We start from the raw sequence: 18,281 nt of genomic DNA, 5'->3' as shown, positions 1-18,281 counted from the left end.
AGTGGCACCTACTACCAAGACAGCCAAATGTTTTGGCTAGAGCCCCCATTCCACTACTACCCTCAGCAGCATGGACCTTTAACCCTCATAGAAGAAGATGGGGATGAGGTTATGCTGGCATGTTTACCAGGATAACAACCGTGTGGTTATACATACACAGGGTACTCATACACAGGGTACAAATTCTAAATGTGCCTCCACTGCAAAAGGGGGGGGCAAAAAAAAGAAATGAAACTCTTAAAATGTGGTCAGTGATGAGAAAGAGAAAAACAGATGGTATTGAATAATAGTTTAGGCTGGAATTATCCCCCGTTTACTTCTTCCGTATTGTTCTATACACTCCCCCTAAAGCCAATGCTTATGTGCACATGATATGAGGGTACAAACAGACATTGGGGGTCTGAAGGAACAAGCTTTTTCAAGAACATAGAAACATCTATAAAGAAAGACAATCAACTGTATGAGAAAGAAATTTTATTTAGCTTAGCCTAATATCCTCTTTTTATCTGATTGATGGCTTTTAACTGCATTTAGCTACTGTACATATTTAGAGCAAACTATCACTCTAAGCATCAACATTTGTTTTAGACACACATGAGAATGTCTGCAAGCTGTGCAAACATCATTCGGAGAAATGTGTCACTGCTAAGCTTTGTGAAACATATGTCGGTGTGACATTAGCAGACCATTTAATAAACTTCTCTGTCTTTACATTAAGTAAATGTATGTGCAAATATGGATGTAACTCACAATAATGGCCTGTTAATACTGAGAAAAACAAGCTGTGTTTTAAGAGGGACATTAAACAGCTGGTTTTCAGATAAAGGAAGGCTGTAAATCAGAGGAAACTGTTTACATCTATCTTTGCCTCCCATCAATTAATTGTTTTATGCACATTCATAAAAGATTTTCTGAAACATGACATTACAAATGAAACTATGCTTACTAGACACCCACTCATTCTTTTCTGATTTTACAAGATTTACTGTTAGAATTTGAACATTATATAGCAATGCCTATTCATTGAATATCCCAACTGAAAAAATAGGATGCATTGACCAGTTTAGGGAAGGTTGATTTCTTCAGCCTAGCTTCATTTCTTTCTCTTGGGTGTAGGCACTGGCTACGGATGTCATCCGAACAATGCCATTGCCAGACCACAGGTTTATATTGTTCTTATCATTTTCCATGCTAGATGGAAGATATAATCTTTCTAGGATGTTCTTGGTCTTCAACAAAGTTGGACATTCCTGCAGCAGCTCCAACATATCGGGGGGGGGGGGGGAATATAATAAAACTGGTGCACTCAGAATCTGGTGCTTCTGTGCATGGTAGCCAATCAGCTTCTAACTACACCTTGTTAAATTACGCTTTGACAATAAAATCTGGAAGCTGATTGTTTTCTATGAAGAGCTGCACCAGATTTTGCATCCTGCAGTTTTAGTAAATCAACCCCCACAGTATGTCTACTTGGTAACATCCATAAAAGATGTCAAGCAAATTTGATTGTTTCTCTTCTTGTTCAAATATTTTATTATAGAGTTTTACAAAGCAGATTACAGGAATATAGTCAAATGTAATAGAAAGTGTTAGTCATACATAGGCAAAATACAATAAAAGGAAAATGAACATGAAGATTATCAAGTATAATTACATGGTATATGGAGTTAGGTAGAGGAGAACAAGGCTCAAACAAGTACATTGAAGCAGGCTAGTGGTTCAAGCAGTTTGGGTGCACAGGTAAGGATGCGACGAGGTAGAGTACTGGGGTGATTGAATACCAGCCTCCAATGGGGCGACAGGGTTGTAACACTGCACCCCCATCAAGGGAATTCCTGGGAAGTACAGGTGAAATCCGGGAAAGCGCTAACAAAAGTAATCAGAGCCTCTGGGAAATTGTGGACCTGGGACCTCATCAAGGTTATTCTGAATAGAGTGAAACTAAGAAAAGAGAAGAAAAAAGGGGTGGCAGCTAATGGTGATTGGCTAAACCTGGATAGAAATAAAAAAACGAGATGTAAGGGTTTTGACATGGGAGGGGGGAGGATAAGAAGGGGTGTGGAAGGGAGGGGAAAGAGGGGCAAATCCTTTAGGAGGGCCCAGGACCACCTATATGAGTGTAACCTCAGGGTTACGTCAGAGCTGTCAGGGCAGCAGCAGAGTAATCAAGATCTGGTGGCAAATAATGAGTGATACAGAGCTTCCAGGGTTTTTTTAGGGAAGTTACTCTATCTAGTATGATTGGTTCAGTTTTGGCGTGAGTCATCAGCTTGGTAATTCTGCGTTTCATTGCTAGAATACATAATGAGAGGGATTTCCGAGCGTTTGCAATGGTTTGTTTGGCTGCTGTGGTAACTTGAAGTAATAGCATGAATTGAAGGTGAGTGAAAGCCATGGGTTTGTTTTTCAGGAGAGCCACAATAGGGTCAGGTGTAAGCAGAACTTCAAAAAGAGTTTAGAGGATCTGAAACACCTCAGACCAAAAGGTCTGCACTAAGGGGCACTCCTACAAAATGTGGACATGTGTGCCCAAGTCAGTACAGCCTTGAAAGCATTGTGAAGGGTATTGTTGGAGAAATTTATTGATTGTTTATCTTGACTGATTTAGCTTTTTTTCTTGCAACTTCCAGCAGCATAGTGCCTAAGTGGTTAGCACTTCCACATAGGAGCACTAGGGTTGTCGGTTCAACTTCTAACCATGGCATTACCTGCACAGAGTTTGCATGGTCTCCGTCTGCATGGGTTTCCTCCCACACTCCAAAGACATGCTGGTAGATTACTTGCCTCCTGTCTATATTGGCCTGAGTATGTGTATGTATGAATATGAGTTAGGGACTTTAAATTGTAAGCTCTTTGATGGCAGGGACTGATGTGAATGTACGATTATATGTAAAGCACTGCGTAAATTGACAGCGCTATATAAGCACCTGCAAGAATAATGTATATAGCTCAAAAATATTATATAAATAATTGTTGCATACAGTACCATTCAATTCAGCACTGGCCCCCACTCAGCCTACAATCTAATGTTTTTAACATAAACAAACGTATTACAGACAAACTATGGCTGACTAGGTTGGAGATCAATTAATGTAAACCCACCATGACAAAAACATGGGAGCTGCCATATTGAAAACCTCCTTCTGAAAATGCTAGTTGCTTGTCCAGTATGCTGCCCTCTGACTTTAATGCTTTCTCAGCCACACATCTGGGTCTAGTATGCAGACCAAGTTAGATATCCTCATCTCCATACTTGCCTTTCGTAAGTGGTGCAAAAGCAGAAAGGTAGCATTTTAAGAAACCAGAATTTTAAGAAAGAAAGATCAGCAAATACAGGGCAAATGTAAGCCATCAATCTGACCTTGTAACGTTAAAAAAAAAAAAAGTACCTAGAGAAAACTCACACACACTTGGGGAGAGCACAATGCCCCCATGACTCAATCAGAGCAGTGGGAACTGGACCTTTCAAGCACTGCCCTACTGCTTTCCCAAAGAGTGTCTTGTTCTTCCAGTCCTTACATATAGTTATGTGAATTGAGCATTTTGTCTGTGTGCATTATATATACTATAAATTCTAAGCAGTATGACAGTGGTGTGCATAGCTTAAGTTATTTTTAGTTTTTAAGATATTCAATGTGCTAAATTTTCAACCCTGTTATACTACTTGCACTGAATGTGTCAAAATCAAATCACTAACACATTTTCTTTCCTGTGTATTAACAAACTGTTTGCTTTAACTCTTTGACAGCATATGCAGTATTTCTACAACATCTTTACAGTTTAACCACTTGCCTACCGGGCACTTATACCCCCTTCCTTACCAGGCCAATTTTCAGCTTTCAGAGCTGTCGCATTTTGAATGACAATTGCGCGGTCATGCAACGCTGTACCCATAAAAAATTTTTATAATTTTTTCACACAAATAGAGCTTTCTTTTGGTGGTATTTACTTGACTCTGGGTGTTTTATTTTTTGCGCTATAAACAAAAAAAGAGCAAAAATTTTAAAGTTTTTCTTTGCTTCTATTATAAAATTTTGCAAACAGGTAATTATTCTCCTTCAAATATGTGCATTGATGAGGCTGCACTGATAGGCAGCACTGATGGGCACTGATAGGTGGCACTGATAGGCGGCACTGATGGGCAGCACTGATAGGCGGCACTGATAGACGGCACTGATAGGTAGCGCTGATAGGCAGCACTGTTGAGCTGGCGCTGATGATGGGCACTGACTGGCGGCACTGCTGGGCACTGACTGACGGCACTGCTGGGCACTTATGGGTGGCACTGACTGATGGCACTGACTGGTGGCACTTCTGGTCACTGACGGGTAGCACTGCTGGGTGGCACTGATGGATGGTACTGCTGGGCTGCACTGATGGGCACTGCTGGGCACAGGTGGGTGGCACTGCTGGGCACTTGTGGGCAGCACTGCTGGGCGCTGGTGGGTGGCACTGCTGGGCACAAGTGGGTGGCACTGCTGGGCACTTGTGGGTGACACTGCTGGGCACTGGTGGGTGGCACTGCTGGTCACCGATCATCAGGGCACTGATCCTCAGTGCCCTGATGATCGGAGCCAATCCCTCCTCTGACAACTGATGGTTCTCGGCAGTACTTTCCTCACGCTGTGACAGCGTGAGGAAAGTGCAGTTGATAACCGGCAATTGCATTTCCCGGTGATCAGTGTGTCAATGGACACAGCTGATCACTTGGTAAAAGGCCGCTGTGATTGTCCTTTTACCATATCATGTGATCAGCTGTGTCCGAAGGACACAGCGATCATGGAGATCACCGGGTGCACGCCCCCCGAGGGTATGCAGGAGAGCGAGTTCTGGGTGGACGTCATATGACGTCCACCCAGAACTGGCCGGCCACAGTGCACCCGTCATTCAGCTATCTGCAGTCAGCAAGAGGTTAATGTTAAGTGCTATCAAGCAGATTATTGCCAAAAGTTAACCATACATGTTCAGGTTTTTGAAAGTATTTGTTACTTTTGCTGTCTACCTAATTTTGGAAAAACATAGCTCTTTTAAAGCCCGCCCCACTGTTCCTATATTTGATATGGAATGCAAATTTCAAAATATGCAAACCATTGTTGGCTGGAAATACAGGCTGTATTTCCCAATATGTCAGGACTGAAAATCGTGACACATTATTTCAGGCCACTTCCCACAACCAGGCCAGTTTTAACACTGCATTGATTAGACAGGTTCAAGAGTGTATTTAGAGATTGTGCTTCTCCATATATCTGTCAAGATCATCTGGCAACTAAACCTATACCACAATTCAGGGCAGTTAGGGTCAGATGGAGTTTTAATCTAACTAGTTATTTGGTCTTACCGTCCAGGAAGCTTGAATCGTGGTAGGTGAAAGAACCACAGGATTATGCAACCGAACAATCACATCTCCCAGCTCCTTCTGAACCTGCCGATGGTCCACTCCTTGAACAGTTGGGCTTATATCTAACAGAGAAAATGTAATGACAAAACATTATGACAAATTACAATATGTACATCTGTACATATTCAAATATGGGATAAAAATGTATTTTAGGCTAAGAAACACATGGAGGTTTTCTGATCTTGAGAAATCTGTCAATATGTAATGAACACGGTGCCCGACCCTGTCCTTCTTACCAACTTGTGACAAAGGACCAGCCAATCTCACACCGTGATGTCACTTGAGTAACAATGCCACCCTCGGCTACACCCTGCACAGAGATTTGCCAGGCTCATCCACCTTACCAAAGTACAAAAACTTAAAAAACTATAACTCAAATGGAGAAAGAGTGATTAAGTCCCAAGCAGAAATTCATAGTCTCTGTATGGTGGATCCAGGTGTGTTAATCCACTTCTATAATGGCTGCAGCTCTTCTAACAGGGTATTGGATATCTCTGTGCACTAAAACAATAAACAAACAGAAGGCACTGCCATCTAAGTGTATAAATTTAATTAAAAACAAATAAAGGAAAGGGTTCAAATACACTCATAATGATAAGAGTAAATGGGCATATCATCAGTCCTTATTCGCTGGCAAGCCTCGGTGGACAGCGGGTGGATGGATGGATGAGATGTATCCATCCATGAGATGAGCTAACAAAGGAGCGATTGTGGGCTCCAAAACATGTTACCACCCATTACGCTTTGACATCAATACATCCCAACGTCACTTCTGATTCTGGTCTTGGTGCTAGCTTGCGTTCAAGTGGGGCTATATTTGCTGCTGGAGGAAGACACGGCCTGTCATATGGACATAATCTGCAATCTGACAGAGTCCAGCTTTACTCCACCTATCCTGCAGAGCTGCTTTGCGGATAAATTTCATCCATCCATCCACCCGAGGCTAGCCAGTGAATAAAGACTGGTGATATGCCCATTAACAATCATCCTTGTGAGTGTATGTTAACCCTTTCCTTTACTTTAATTAAATTTAAACACTTAGATGGCAGTGCCTTCTGTTTGTTTATTGTTTTCATCCACCTTACCAACCATTCAGTGTCTGCTACCCCTCTTTGCCAATCCCTCCACTGGCTTCCACTTGAATAAAATTCAACATACTAACAACAACTTACAAAGCCATCCACAACTACCCCAACTACATCACCAACCTGGTCTCACAATATCAAGTAAACCTCTCTCTTCGATCCTCTCAAGACCTTCTGCTCTCTAGTTGGCTCCCATGTCACCTCCTCCAATGCACACCTCGAGGACTTCTCCTGAGCTTCTCCCATCCTATGGCACTCCCTACCCCAATCTGTCCAACTATCTCCTAATCAATTCATCTATACACGATCTCTGAAAACACTTCTCTTTAAAGAAGCCTATCCTGCTTCTAACTAGTAAACTGCTTTTTATTTCCTCTATCAGCACATCCCCCACAGATATTACCTTTTGTATCACTCAACCCTTCCTCTTAGATTGTAAGCTCTAACAAGCATGGCCCTCTGTTTCCTATTGTATCAAATTGTATTGTAACTTAGGTCTACCTTTATTTTGTAAAGTGCTGCGCAAACTGTTGTTGCTATATATATGTATAATAATAGTAATGATAATAACCTTAGTTTGTACATGCCAGTCTGAAGAGTATTAGGGCCTTAGTAGGCTTCATCTGGCTTTTTGGTGACTTTGACAGAGTTTGGAAAGCTTCAAAAGCCAATGGGGCTGGCAGTTACTAAATGCTTACATGATGCCTAATGAAACTTACTTTCTTAACCTTCAACACAGAGTAACCCTTGAAATAACTTTCCTGTCTCAGGGAATCCTGCTAAAAATTACTATATCTACAACACATGATACACTGGTGCGATGGTCAGGGGGAAGAGTGCTCCTTATACCTGTGGTCATTAGGAAGAATTTCCCCCTTACAGATAGCTAAAAAGATCAATGGTGTTAGCAGGAACTTATCTGAGAAGCAAATGTTGGTCATTGCTCAAGGAATCCAAAGGAACATTACGGTTGTATGAAACCCTGCTAAGAAACCCTGAACTAGCATTTACAACCCAAGAGGAAAAAAAAACCCCAGTGTGTACATGGTCTGTTGAGCATTAATATTTATTTAGCAGAAATGCAACATGTACCATATAAAAATTCAAATCTACATACTTCCATCTTTTGACAGATGATAACAAAGATGAACTAAACTAAGACAGACAACTCTCTTCTTTAAACTTCTTCATTTAAACTATCCCCCACTATCACTGATTAACACTTTTAATCAAGTCACGGTATCTCTGCTAATACAGACAAGAATTAGGTCATGATTTAGTAATTTTTCATAATTAAGAAACTTCACTGTATAAGAGACTCTTCACTGATATAAGTACCTGAGAAACTGAGAGCAGGTGTATTGGCTGTAAGTGTAGTGCTATTCTGATTAATAATAACACAATCTTAAGTCTTTCTTGAATGGTTCTCTACTTAGCATTTACAAAGAAATAAAACTTAGGATGCACCTGTTTAAAGAGAAATTCCACCCTTTCAGTCAAAAATCCAACATTAAGTACTCATAGTTTTCAACAGTATTATGTTTTTGTCTTTTTTACTTATTTTATATTTCTTGCATTAATGATCATCTTCAGCTGGAATGCTGTCATTTTTAGCTAGAATTTGAAGGTGGATGAAATCCAATCAAAGGTTGTTAATTTATCCCTTGTTTTAGGGGTATCAGGGCACTTTGCTGAAGATAAGGAGTAACATAGGATGATAAACACTATAAGGTATCTGCTATGTAAAGCTCAAATCACAGTCTGGTGAGTCAGACAGGCTGGCTGTCCTGTGGTACAACACAACCCACTACTACCCTCTCCACCTCTTCCCAAAAAGTGTACAGATCAGCAGCACCACCCTGACTACCTGCCCTGTTGGAAGTGAATGTTGAATCGCAGGAGAGCTGGACCAAGACTTTGTGTGAGAGAGCTGCAGTCCAACTCCCCAGATTGCTGCTGCATGGGTTTTTTTAAATTGGGAGGCAGTTAAATAAGGAGGAAAAGAATATCAGAATTCTTACTATGTATGCAGCCTGGCTGCATTACATCAATAAATCAGGAAAGTGTAATTGTGTTTAAAGTAGGTTGAAGACTGAACACTAAGTACTGTATGGAAAAAAAACTGTTTTGATATTCTTAGTGACTCTGAGACAGAAAGGAATTATGTAAAATATTTGTAAGTTTCCTTTAACATGGTTTACACCAATTAGCTTAAAGCTAAACTCTAGGAATTCAGCCACTTTAGAAAATGTTCTGGATTACTAGAGGTTAAGCCCAATGAGATGCATAAGTTCTCATTAATTTATCTCTTTAATCTACAATTAACACGTTTACAGAGCACCAAGAGCATAGCTATTGCTATACTTCCAATACTCCAATGCTGGACATTCTGGTCTTCTGGTCAGCTCCAGCAGCTGCAGAGTTGCATGCAGCCACAGTGCCTGCTCCTTGACTCTTTCTGTCCAATCACAGAGCGCTTTGTGCTATATGAACCCAGTCACAAAATACAAATACTCTTATCAATGGACAGCCAAGGGGAGGGGCAGGCAATGATGATGCATGTGAGAAGATAGTGTCTCTCCTGTCAGAGCTCCTGTAGCGATAGCTGTGCTCTACAAGCTCCATAAAGCTGTCATGTAAATTAAAAAGATAAGTCCAAGAGGTGCCATGCACCTTGTTTGACTTAATGCATAGTATGTCAGCACATTTTACAGATTGGCTGAATTCCTGGAGTTCAACTTTAAATTATATGTAAAGCTTAACTGTTTAATTTTATTTTTAGATGAAATGTGGAACCACATAAAAATTTTATTATTGTCTATGTCCCCACTGAGTCTCCCTCTCTACTGGTCCTGGTGACAGCTGTCTTTAGAATAGAACCTGATGGGAAGCACAAAGTTTTTGGGATGTCACAGAACCAGAGGTGAAGGTATATCTTCCAATGCAGAAACCACATAAAGTGACAATTGGCTAGAAGGGCAGTTCCTTTCCTTTTTAAAGACATTTCCTTTTACATCCTGTTGTGTCTCTGGGACAGAAAGTGAAATACAATCTCCCTGACAAGGCGCACAGAGAAAGAAAAAAAACTGACAGCGGTCTTAAATCTCTCCTACATTGCTTTACACACTTTTATGTTATTTGAGTCTCTTTTATTTTAACCATTTTCTATTTCATACTGTATGATAATACTGCCAATACCTATTTTTTGCTGATTGGAAGGGCACAAGCCATGTTAAATATGGCAGGGATCAAGAAACAACCAAAGCAGCAATAATGTGACTGGATACAAATAGTATCCTTAAGACAAGGAAGATGAGGGAAATGGAATACATTAAAAACTCAATCTATACCTCATAACTGCATGATATAGATTCAATCAATGGTCATGTCAACTTCATTGACAGGTGCATCTTTTGCACACTCATCAGCCAATGTGCTCTCATTTTCCGGAACGACCCTCTAGTATCATTAGCAAACCACTGCATTTGCCATTTAAGCAAATGAAGTTAATTTTATTTATTAGCCTGGAAAACGTGTCAATGCATCTGTTGCCTTGGAGATTTTGAACACATGCTGGGCTTTATATGAGGCTGATATATATGTGTGCCCTTATTTTATTCCTTTGTCTAGCTCTGCTCAAAGGATTTTTGAATGCCCTTCCATGAATGCATTAGTAGTACTATTTTATAAAATTTTCCATCTATCATATTTATATTAATTAATGAGATTGTATGGATATCAAAATACATAATCGTACCCACATCCCATGATGTTAAACCACAACCAAGTTAAAACAACTGTTAAAAAGTATCACTTTGTTTTAAATTATTCTACATTGTAACAGCTACCAGGTTATTTATCCCTGAAAATTCAGTGCTTTACTTTTATATTGTCATAATCACATAGTCTCTTGATCATACTGGAAATCACTGAGACAAGGAGGTATGAAATCCTCAGCACATTTCCTAAATCACAGGTTTGCTTCCACAGGAGAAACAAGGAAGCTAGATATCTACATCTACAGTACATACCTATCATATTTGCTTTTGTGTTTTTCATTTTATGAATATACTGCATATATAGCTATGATTCTGTTTTTATTATTCCCCAGTTTGCTGTTGTCCTGTCCCCACATACTTTTTCAAATCTTGTTGGTTGCTATAGGTCATCTGTTGACATATGGAGTTCCTATGTCAACAGATCTAATGTATTCCAGAATCATCTAATGTATCTGCCAGTCTGATATACTATGACAACACATTAAGCCACATTACCTTGTGTTCGCACTGGGTCTGACATCGGGCTGGGATCACTTAGGCCTTCAGCATTGATTGCTCTCACCATGAAAAGATATATTGTGTTGGGTCTCAGGCCTTTCACGGTATACAGCGTGGTCTTCACATGATTTGCCACTGTCTGCCAACTATTGCTGACAGATTGGCTGCAGAAAATAAAAATATCAGAAACCTTTAATCAGTGTGAGAAAATTTATGGGCATGACAGATACTGAAGCTTGTTATGTGGAGATGAAGACATATGAACAGTGACAGCAAAACTCTAACATCGCTGGGGGTTATACAATCAGCAAGAGGCAACTGCTATACAGATCATTTCAATTTATTCATATGGCAGTAAAATAAAGACCTGCACAGATGGGCTATTCATATTATATTTATCATATTCTATCCTACTCTGGGTAGAATTGGAAAGGTTTCTATGGGTAAACACATTCACACTCCCCTTCTCTTGAAGATCACATTCATGCCTTTGATTAACTACAATAGGTAATACCTCCACTTGTGGTCACTATAATTCTACCACAATGTCTCTAGGTGAAACACTATTTTCTTGCACAAGAACATCATTAAGATATATATATATATACACTGCTCAAAAAAATTAAAGGATTTCTTTTTAATCAGAGTATAGCATCAAGGCAATTAAACTCCTGGGATATTGATCTGGTCAGTTAAGCAGCAGAGGGGGTTGTTAATCAGTTTTAGCTGCTTTGGTGTTAATGAAATTAACAACAGGTGCACTAGATGGACAACAGTGAGTCGACCCTCAAAACAGGAATGGTTTTACAGGTGGAGACCACTGACATTTATTTCCTACTTATCTTTTCTGACTGTTTTTCACTAGTTTTACCTTTTGCTAGGGTCAGTGTCACTACCGGTAGCATGAGGCGATACCTGGACCCTACAGAGGCTGCACAGGAAGTCCAACTCCTTCAGGATGGCACATCAATACGTGCCATTGCCAAAAGATTTGCTGTGTCTCCCAGCATGGTCTCAAGAGCATGGAGGAGATTCCAAGAGACAGGAAGTTGCTCTAGTAGAGCTGGACAGGGCCATAGAAGGTCCTTAACCCATCAGCAGGACCAGTATCTGCTCCTTTGTGCAAGGAGGAAAAGGATTAGCACTGCCAGAGCACTACAAAATGACCTCCAGCAGGCCACTGGTGTGAATATCTCTGATAAAACAATCAGAAACAGACTTCATGAGGGTGGTCTGAGGAACCAACATCTTCTAGTGGGCTCTGTGCTCACTGCCCGGCACCAAAAAAGTGGCAGGTCCGCCACTGGCCCCCTGTGCTTTTTACAGATGAGAGCAGGTTCACCCTAAGCACATGGGACAGATGTGAAAGGGTCTGGAGAAGCCATGGAGATTGTTACGCTACCTGTAACATTGTTCAGCATGACAGTTTTGGTGGTTGGTCAGTGATGGTCTGGGGAGGCATATCCATGGAGGGACACACAGACCTCTACAGACTAGACAATGGCACCCTGACTGCCATTAGGTACAAGGATGAAATCCTTGGACTCACTGTCAGACCCTACACTGGTGCAGTGGGCCCTGGGTTCCTCCTGGTGCACAACAATGTCGGGCCTCATGTGGCGAGAGTATGCAGGCAATTCCTGGAGGATGAAGGACCTGATACCATTGAATGGCCCCCAGGCTTGCCTGACCTAAATCCAATAGAACACCTCTGGGATATAATCCATCCGAAGCCACCAGGTTGCATCTCACACTGTCCAGGAGCTCAGTGATGCCCTGGTCCAGATCTGGGAGGAAATACCCTAACACACCATCCGTTGTCTCATTAAGAGCATGCCCCGACATTGTCAGGCATGCATACAAGCATGTGGGGGCCATACAAACTATTGAGTACCATTTTGAGTTGCTGCAATGAAATTTCAGCAAAATGGACTAGCCTGCTGCATCATTTTTTCACTTTGATTTCCAGGGTGTCTTTGAATTCAGTCCTCTGTAGGTTGATAATTTTAATTTCCATCAAATGATGGAGCATCCTTACGTTCCTAACGTATTTCCCAGTCCATATCAGTATAGATATCCAGCATAATATTTGTCCCCATTGGGATCTGATGTGTTTTTAAAGTGTTCTTTTAATTTTTTTGAGCAGTGTATATATATATATATATATATATATATATATATATATATATATACATATACTGAAATGTTTATTTTTGTTTATTTTTTAAAGTGGAGTAGAATAGGTTATGGTTTAAACCAGTGGTTGTCAACCTATGAGCTAAAGGGGGCCTCAAATGTGCCAATGGGCCGCACATAATGTGCAGTATATGTAATGCTTGGAAAGGCTGTCAGAAACTGTAGACCTAGTAAAGGAAATGAGGGTCAGAGAGTGTGGAAATGCTACATTTTTGGCTGGGGATATGCTACAGAAGACAATATGAAACTGGGAAAAATTTACATGAGGCTAGTAAAGATCAATGTTATTACCCTCAATCAATGTTCCCATAACCGACTGCTGCAGTCCAAGGGCCACACATCGTATACCACAGGGCGGGATGCAGCCCTCAGGCCACAGGTTGAGTACCAGGGGTATAAACAGACTTATCAGGATTTTTCTTTTTTGTTATTTGTGTTCTTCTGTGGAGATTTCCTTTTCCCTACTGTTCAGGGATGCAAAATAAAGTGATAGGAAATCTCTACAAAGTGAGTGATGTTCCCATTAGACAACTTTACTGGAACTCCAAATGCAATGCAAGAAATTGCAGAAAATCACATGTGAAAAAAAAATCACATGAAGCTTGTCAACCATGAGATGCAGACACTCTTTCAGGCATGACAAAAGCGCATAGGGCAGCCAATTCAAACGAACGGGATTCTCTATGCGTAACATGCAGAAACGCATTTAAATTGAGCAAAAAAAAAAATAGTGAGTGGGAATGCACATTTCCTCTACACAAAATGTAGACAGAGCCTAGCTTGTCAAATGCTATTTATCATTAGACAAATCATTAGGCAACATAACAGTACTGATCCTCCTGTGCTATTTTTTCTATCTTTTTCATTTATCGTTAGAAAAAAAATCTGCAATGTCTAAATATAAAAGTTCTACATATTTTTCTTAATGTTTTTCATTCACATTAAGTCTCGATCCAGTGTTGATTCATGCTAAATTGCTAATGTCTAGTGCATACAGGCAGCAGTGCGTGTACCGTTCTCCTAAGTTAACAGTATATGTATCCAAGAATGAAGCATCTGTCAGAATGTCACAGAGACGCTCCGTGGTTACGGAAGTATTAAATAACCATTACCATAATAAGAGGAAGATGGATTACTACAGCAACTACCTGATCAGGAGAGGAGCTTCAACTGACAAAAAGTCACTTTATTGCCTGGCTGATCACAGCAGTAAGTGACACTCTAGAAACGAAAAATAACAGAACAAAAACACGTCCATTCAAACAGTGATAGTGGTCACCTGCCAGGCCCTGCCAGTCTTGCATCAAACACTAGAAGGACCCCATCATTCCTTTTTATTTGCACAGAAAAATGTAACCATATGTCTAGATGAATACAAAAAAAGGATTACATCTATGCAATATATGGGTGTTTCCTCCTTCTTCCTGTTTTGTCCTTTCGAGAAGGTTGCAAGTACAAAAAAACAATGTTGATCCTACCAGAAATCCAGTGAGCTCCTAACTCTGAACTGACAACGCTGTCTCTGCTGGACTGAAATTCTTAGCAGTGTTGTCAACACTACCTGAGTTCTCTCGTTATAGTATAGAATGCCTCCCCCTTTCCTTATCTATATAACACAAGGGGGAGGGGTCTGTAGTCCAACAGGAAAGAACTCAACTAGGGTTGACAACACTGCTTGGGATTCTGGTGCAATAATCACAGCATTGTCAGTCCTTTACAGGAAGTCAGGAGCTTACTGAACTGGCAAGATTACTAGGCATTTTCTTTACTTGTAGCTGTTTAAAGTCATAGATTGGGCACATGTGCATGTATTACAATCTTCAGATCTACTGAATATGTATTTTTTGTCCTAGATATACTCTTTAACAGGAGTATATCCATACCCTGCATTTTGCCTTCAATACTCTTTGTAAAAACATCAGGAGTTTAGAAACACTCTTGCTCCATTTTTTCTCTAGTCACACTAAACACTTTGCTCCGTATTTTTTCAAAATGCTGCCAAAATCCACTGTTATAGAAAAATCTTATATCTGTTAAAATATATTTAAAAGTGCAAGATTTTCCTGTAAACATTTTGTGTTTTTGTCTTTGAAAGTCATATAATGAGGTTCTTCAAAAAGCCATCTCGATGAAAGTGAAAACACAACACAAGTTACCACAAAAAAGTTGTAGCATTAATTAGGGTATGAAAAATACATATAATAGTCAGCTTATGCCCTCATGTTTACCTTCTTACAAGCGTCAGCTATTGTGGTCCAGTGGAAGTCAAAACAAAATCCTTTAAGCAATATAGAACTTTATCAGGATGGTTGGCCTTTAGCATTTTTGAGGTATTCAGACTGTTTTCAGATCTCCTATTTTTCCTGGACCCCCACCACAGGCACCTGTACTACTCTTCAGACTGGATGGTGACCCAGTCTCAGACAGGTACGTCACAAAATTTGCCATATGATGGTGAAAAACTCACTGACCACACAAAAGTACTTGGAATAATGCCCAGGGTTTAAACATTTCTATAGTATTCTTTAATTGCTCAGGCACATATATAATTTATTATAAGAAAGCACATATTGTAGTAGAACATTCCACAGGTTAATCACACTTAGAGCCATATAACATTAGTGAACCTGTCACTGACAGTGAATCCTCAGGACATTCACCTGCTCCTACAGCATCACTTACTAGCTGGCTGAAGCACTGCTGAAACTTGCTTATCAGTGAGTGATCAGTGACAGAGCAATGTCCTTGGTTTGGCCAATGAGAAAGCAATGCGGCAGGATAGTTCTATCTGCTTTCTTAACAATTAGAAATCGGGGCCACTAACAAGACTGCAAGTGTAAAGATACAATTCTTGGTAAAAAATGTCTCTCCTATCTACATAAGTCACTGCTGTCCCCATGTCCCTTGATCGGTCTTTAGGTCTCATGCACACTGCTGCTCCCAAATGGACGTTTTTTGAAGCTATTGATATTTTTTGCCAAAGCCCCTGAACACAACTCAATAAAAGACTATGTGCCCATGCACACATAGACTTTTCCCAGAGTTTAGGAGCAGCAGCGTCTAGAGGCAGTAACATGCTCCTCTCCTGAATGCAGAAGAATCGCGTTCAGGAGAGAAGAATTAGGGCAGGAAAATGCTTGAAACAGCAAAACTTGTCTAAACACGCATTAATGCTAGGCATGTTTAGTGTTTCAGTGTTAATTCATTTCAAGGGACCGGAATAAATTATTTATTCTGGACAATGAAATTAATTAACACCCAATTGCCTGATGTGGCTAAACGTGGCTACATGTGGTACATGTGTTTGCCAGCGTCAAACGTTTTTCTGCTCCCAGGGGAAAGGAGTCTAGGGAGTGTCCAGTGTGCATGGACATGAAAGGGTCTTTACACTATACTGATACAAACCTACTATTACTAAAGGTAAATAGGCTGTTCAATTTGCAAGGAAATTTTCCCCAGAGCTTAGTGAATACAGTGAAGCTTTGCTGACTTCCATCATCCAATCATGTGTAGGCAAACATATTGTTTTTTTATTTTCCTTGCAATTAATTTGTTATTTTTTGCAATGTGAAACCTCTCTGCATCCACTAAGCTCTGGGGCAAATTCCTTTACAAAGTGCAACTTTCTTTGCAAAGTGAGCAGCCTATTTGCCTTTAGCAAACCAATCAAAATAACTATATTAATTAGATCACTGGTTGCAGCTATGTATTAATGACTACTAGCAAACTGATGAACCCATTTGGCTAACTATGATAATTAATATGGCAAATATATTATTAATTATATTAAACCAGATATATTTAGCACCAACAGTTTGCATAGTGCTTTACAAAGAAAAGGGAGACTGTACAGTTACAATACAATTCAATACAAGAGGATTAGAAGGGCCCTGCTCCTGGGTGCTTACAATCAAAAAAGATGCAAATACTAATTGGAAGCTAAAAGATTCATTATTATCAATGATATGTGATTTTTCTCTCATCTAAAACCAGAATAATTAACTTGAAGGCTCCCTGCTGGAAGCTGTCTTACCTGAAAGCTTCAATTATATATGATGTCACAGGCAGGACCCCTGGTGTGCCCTGCTGCCATGACAAAGTGACGCTGTTCTTGCTGACATCGGTAACTTGAGGCTTTGATGGTGATCCAGGCAAATCGTTGATATCAAAATTCTTGCTGACAGTGGCACCAGCAGATTCTAGTATTAAGCACAGAGATCAGGGTTGTCACTCAGAGACAGGCTACAGTTACAATGCCCTGTGCTAGCATGTGTACACTACTTACCCGTTACTTCCAGCACCGCACTCCAAGTTGTCTCTCCACTAGAACTCGTTGCCACACAAGTGTAAGTGCCAGAATCAACAGTCTAAAGAGAAAATAAGAATATACAATTAGCTGCAGTACCCATAATAGACTTAGTGGTTGATTTACTAAAGCTGGAGAATACAAAATGTGACAAAGCTGTGCATGGCAGCCAATCAGCCCCTAACTTTAGCTTGTTCAATTACGCTTTGAGAAAAAAAAAACTGGAATCTGATTGATTTCTATGCAGAGCTGATCCAGATTTTGAATTCTCCAGTTTTAGTAAATCATCCCCTCATTGTATTGAAGGATCTATGGATAGGATAGTGGGAGGTACGTTAAGTTTGTTAATAGGACTAGGTTTACATATCTGCAGGTTGGGAACGTGCGTGTTCCCAATCCTCTCAGAAATGTGCTGCACTTCAGCAGACGTCCAGGGGTTCCATTAAATGTTAATGGCACTCCTACATATTAGCAACTGCGGTGTGTTTTCAAGCGTGACAATTCACATGGTACTGCAGCACCATACGGTTACCTGTGGCACGATAACCAAAAAAAGGATCAGGGACTACTTTCCCTGCATTTCTGTGGGTAGGGAAGTCCATTGAAATGAATGGCTGGTCTAAACAGAGAACACGTCACAATAAAGTGAACCTGTGCTGTCCTTTCTAAATATATGGCTGTCCTAAACATGTGCCCAGAGTACAGCGGTAGTACAGTTAGCTCAGTGCTTCCTGTCTGAGCAATATCTATGTCTCACCCTTGATATTTTTTCAATGGAATTGGTAACAAAAATACAAGTCTTTGGGGCCGCCATCATCTGTTACATTTGTATAACATAGCTATGGTCAGGACCAACAAAAATTAATTTTTTCATGTTTGGCAATATTTTTATCAATATACAACACAAAAAGAGATATTAACTGACCAAAAATTCTAAATCATGTTTGTAGATTAAATGCAAAGGGCAAACGTACAGTGAAATCTTGAAAAAAGTCTCTGACTATGAAATTGTGTCTGGG

The 18,281-nt window shown here is 40.2% G+C and overlaps 1 protein-coding gene across 11 annotated transcripts in view; it reads right to left on the bottom strand.

Annotated features, from left to right (window-relative positions):
• ROBO2 (roundabout guidance receptor 2) overlaps nucleotides 1–18,281 on the bottom strand; it is a 1,216,825-nt gene that overhangs the window by 106,628 nt on the left and 1,091,916 nt on the right. For all 11 annotated transcript variants that reach the window (XM_089682904.1, XM_089682898.1, XM_089682906.1 and 8 more), the window contains exons 10-13: nucleotides 17,242–17,323; nucleotides 16,990–17,155; nucleotides 10,758–10,924; nucleotides 5,339–5,460 (exon numbers count right to left, since the gene is read on the bottom strand). In XM_089682904.1, the coding sequence (XP_089539030.1) occupies nucleotides 5,339–5,460; nucleotides 10,758–10,924; nucleotides 16,990–17,155; nucleotides 17,242–17,323 (537 nt within the window). The remainder of the gene's footprint in view (nucleotides 1–5,338; nucleotides 5,461–10,757; nucleotides 10,925–16,989; nucleotides 17,156–17,241; nucleotides 17,324–18,281) is intronic.

This window comes from Staurois parvus, unplaced genomic scaffold (genome assembly GCF_062004578.1).
Source record: "Staurois parvus isolate SC_StPar_1 unplaced genomic scaffold, SC_StPar_1.0 ptg000299l, whole genome shotgun sequence".
Lineage (NCBI taxonomy): Eukaryota > Metazoa > Chordata > Amphibia > Anura > Ranidae > Staurois > Staurois parvus.
The sequence above is the reverse complement of the archived record's forward strand: the minus strand, read 5'-3'. Positions and strand labels throughout refer to the sequence as shown.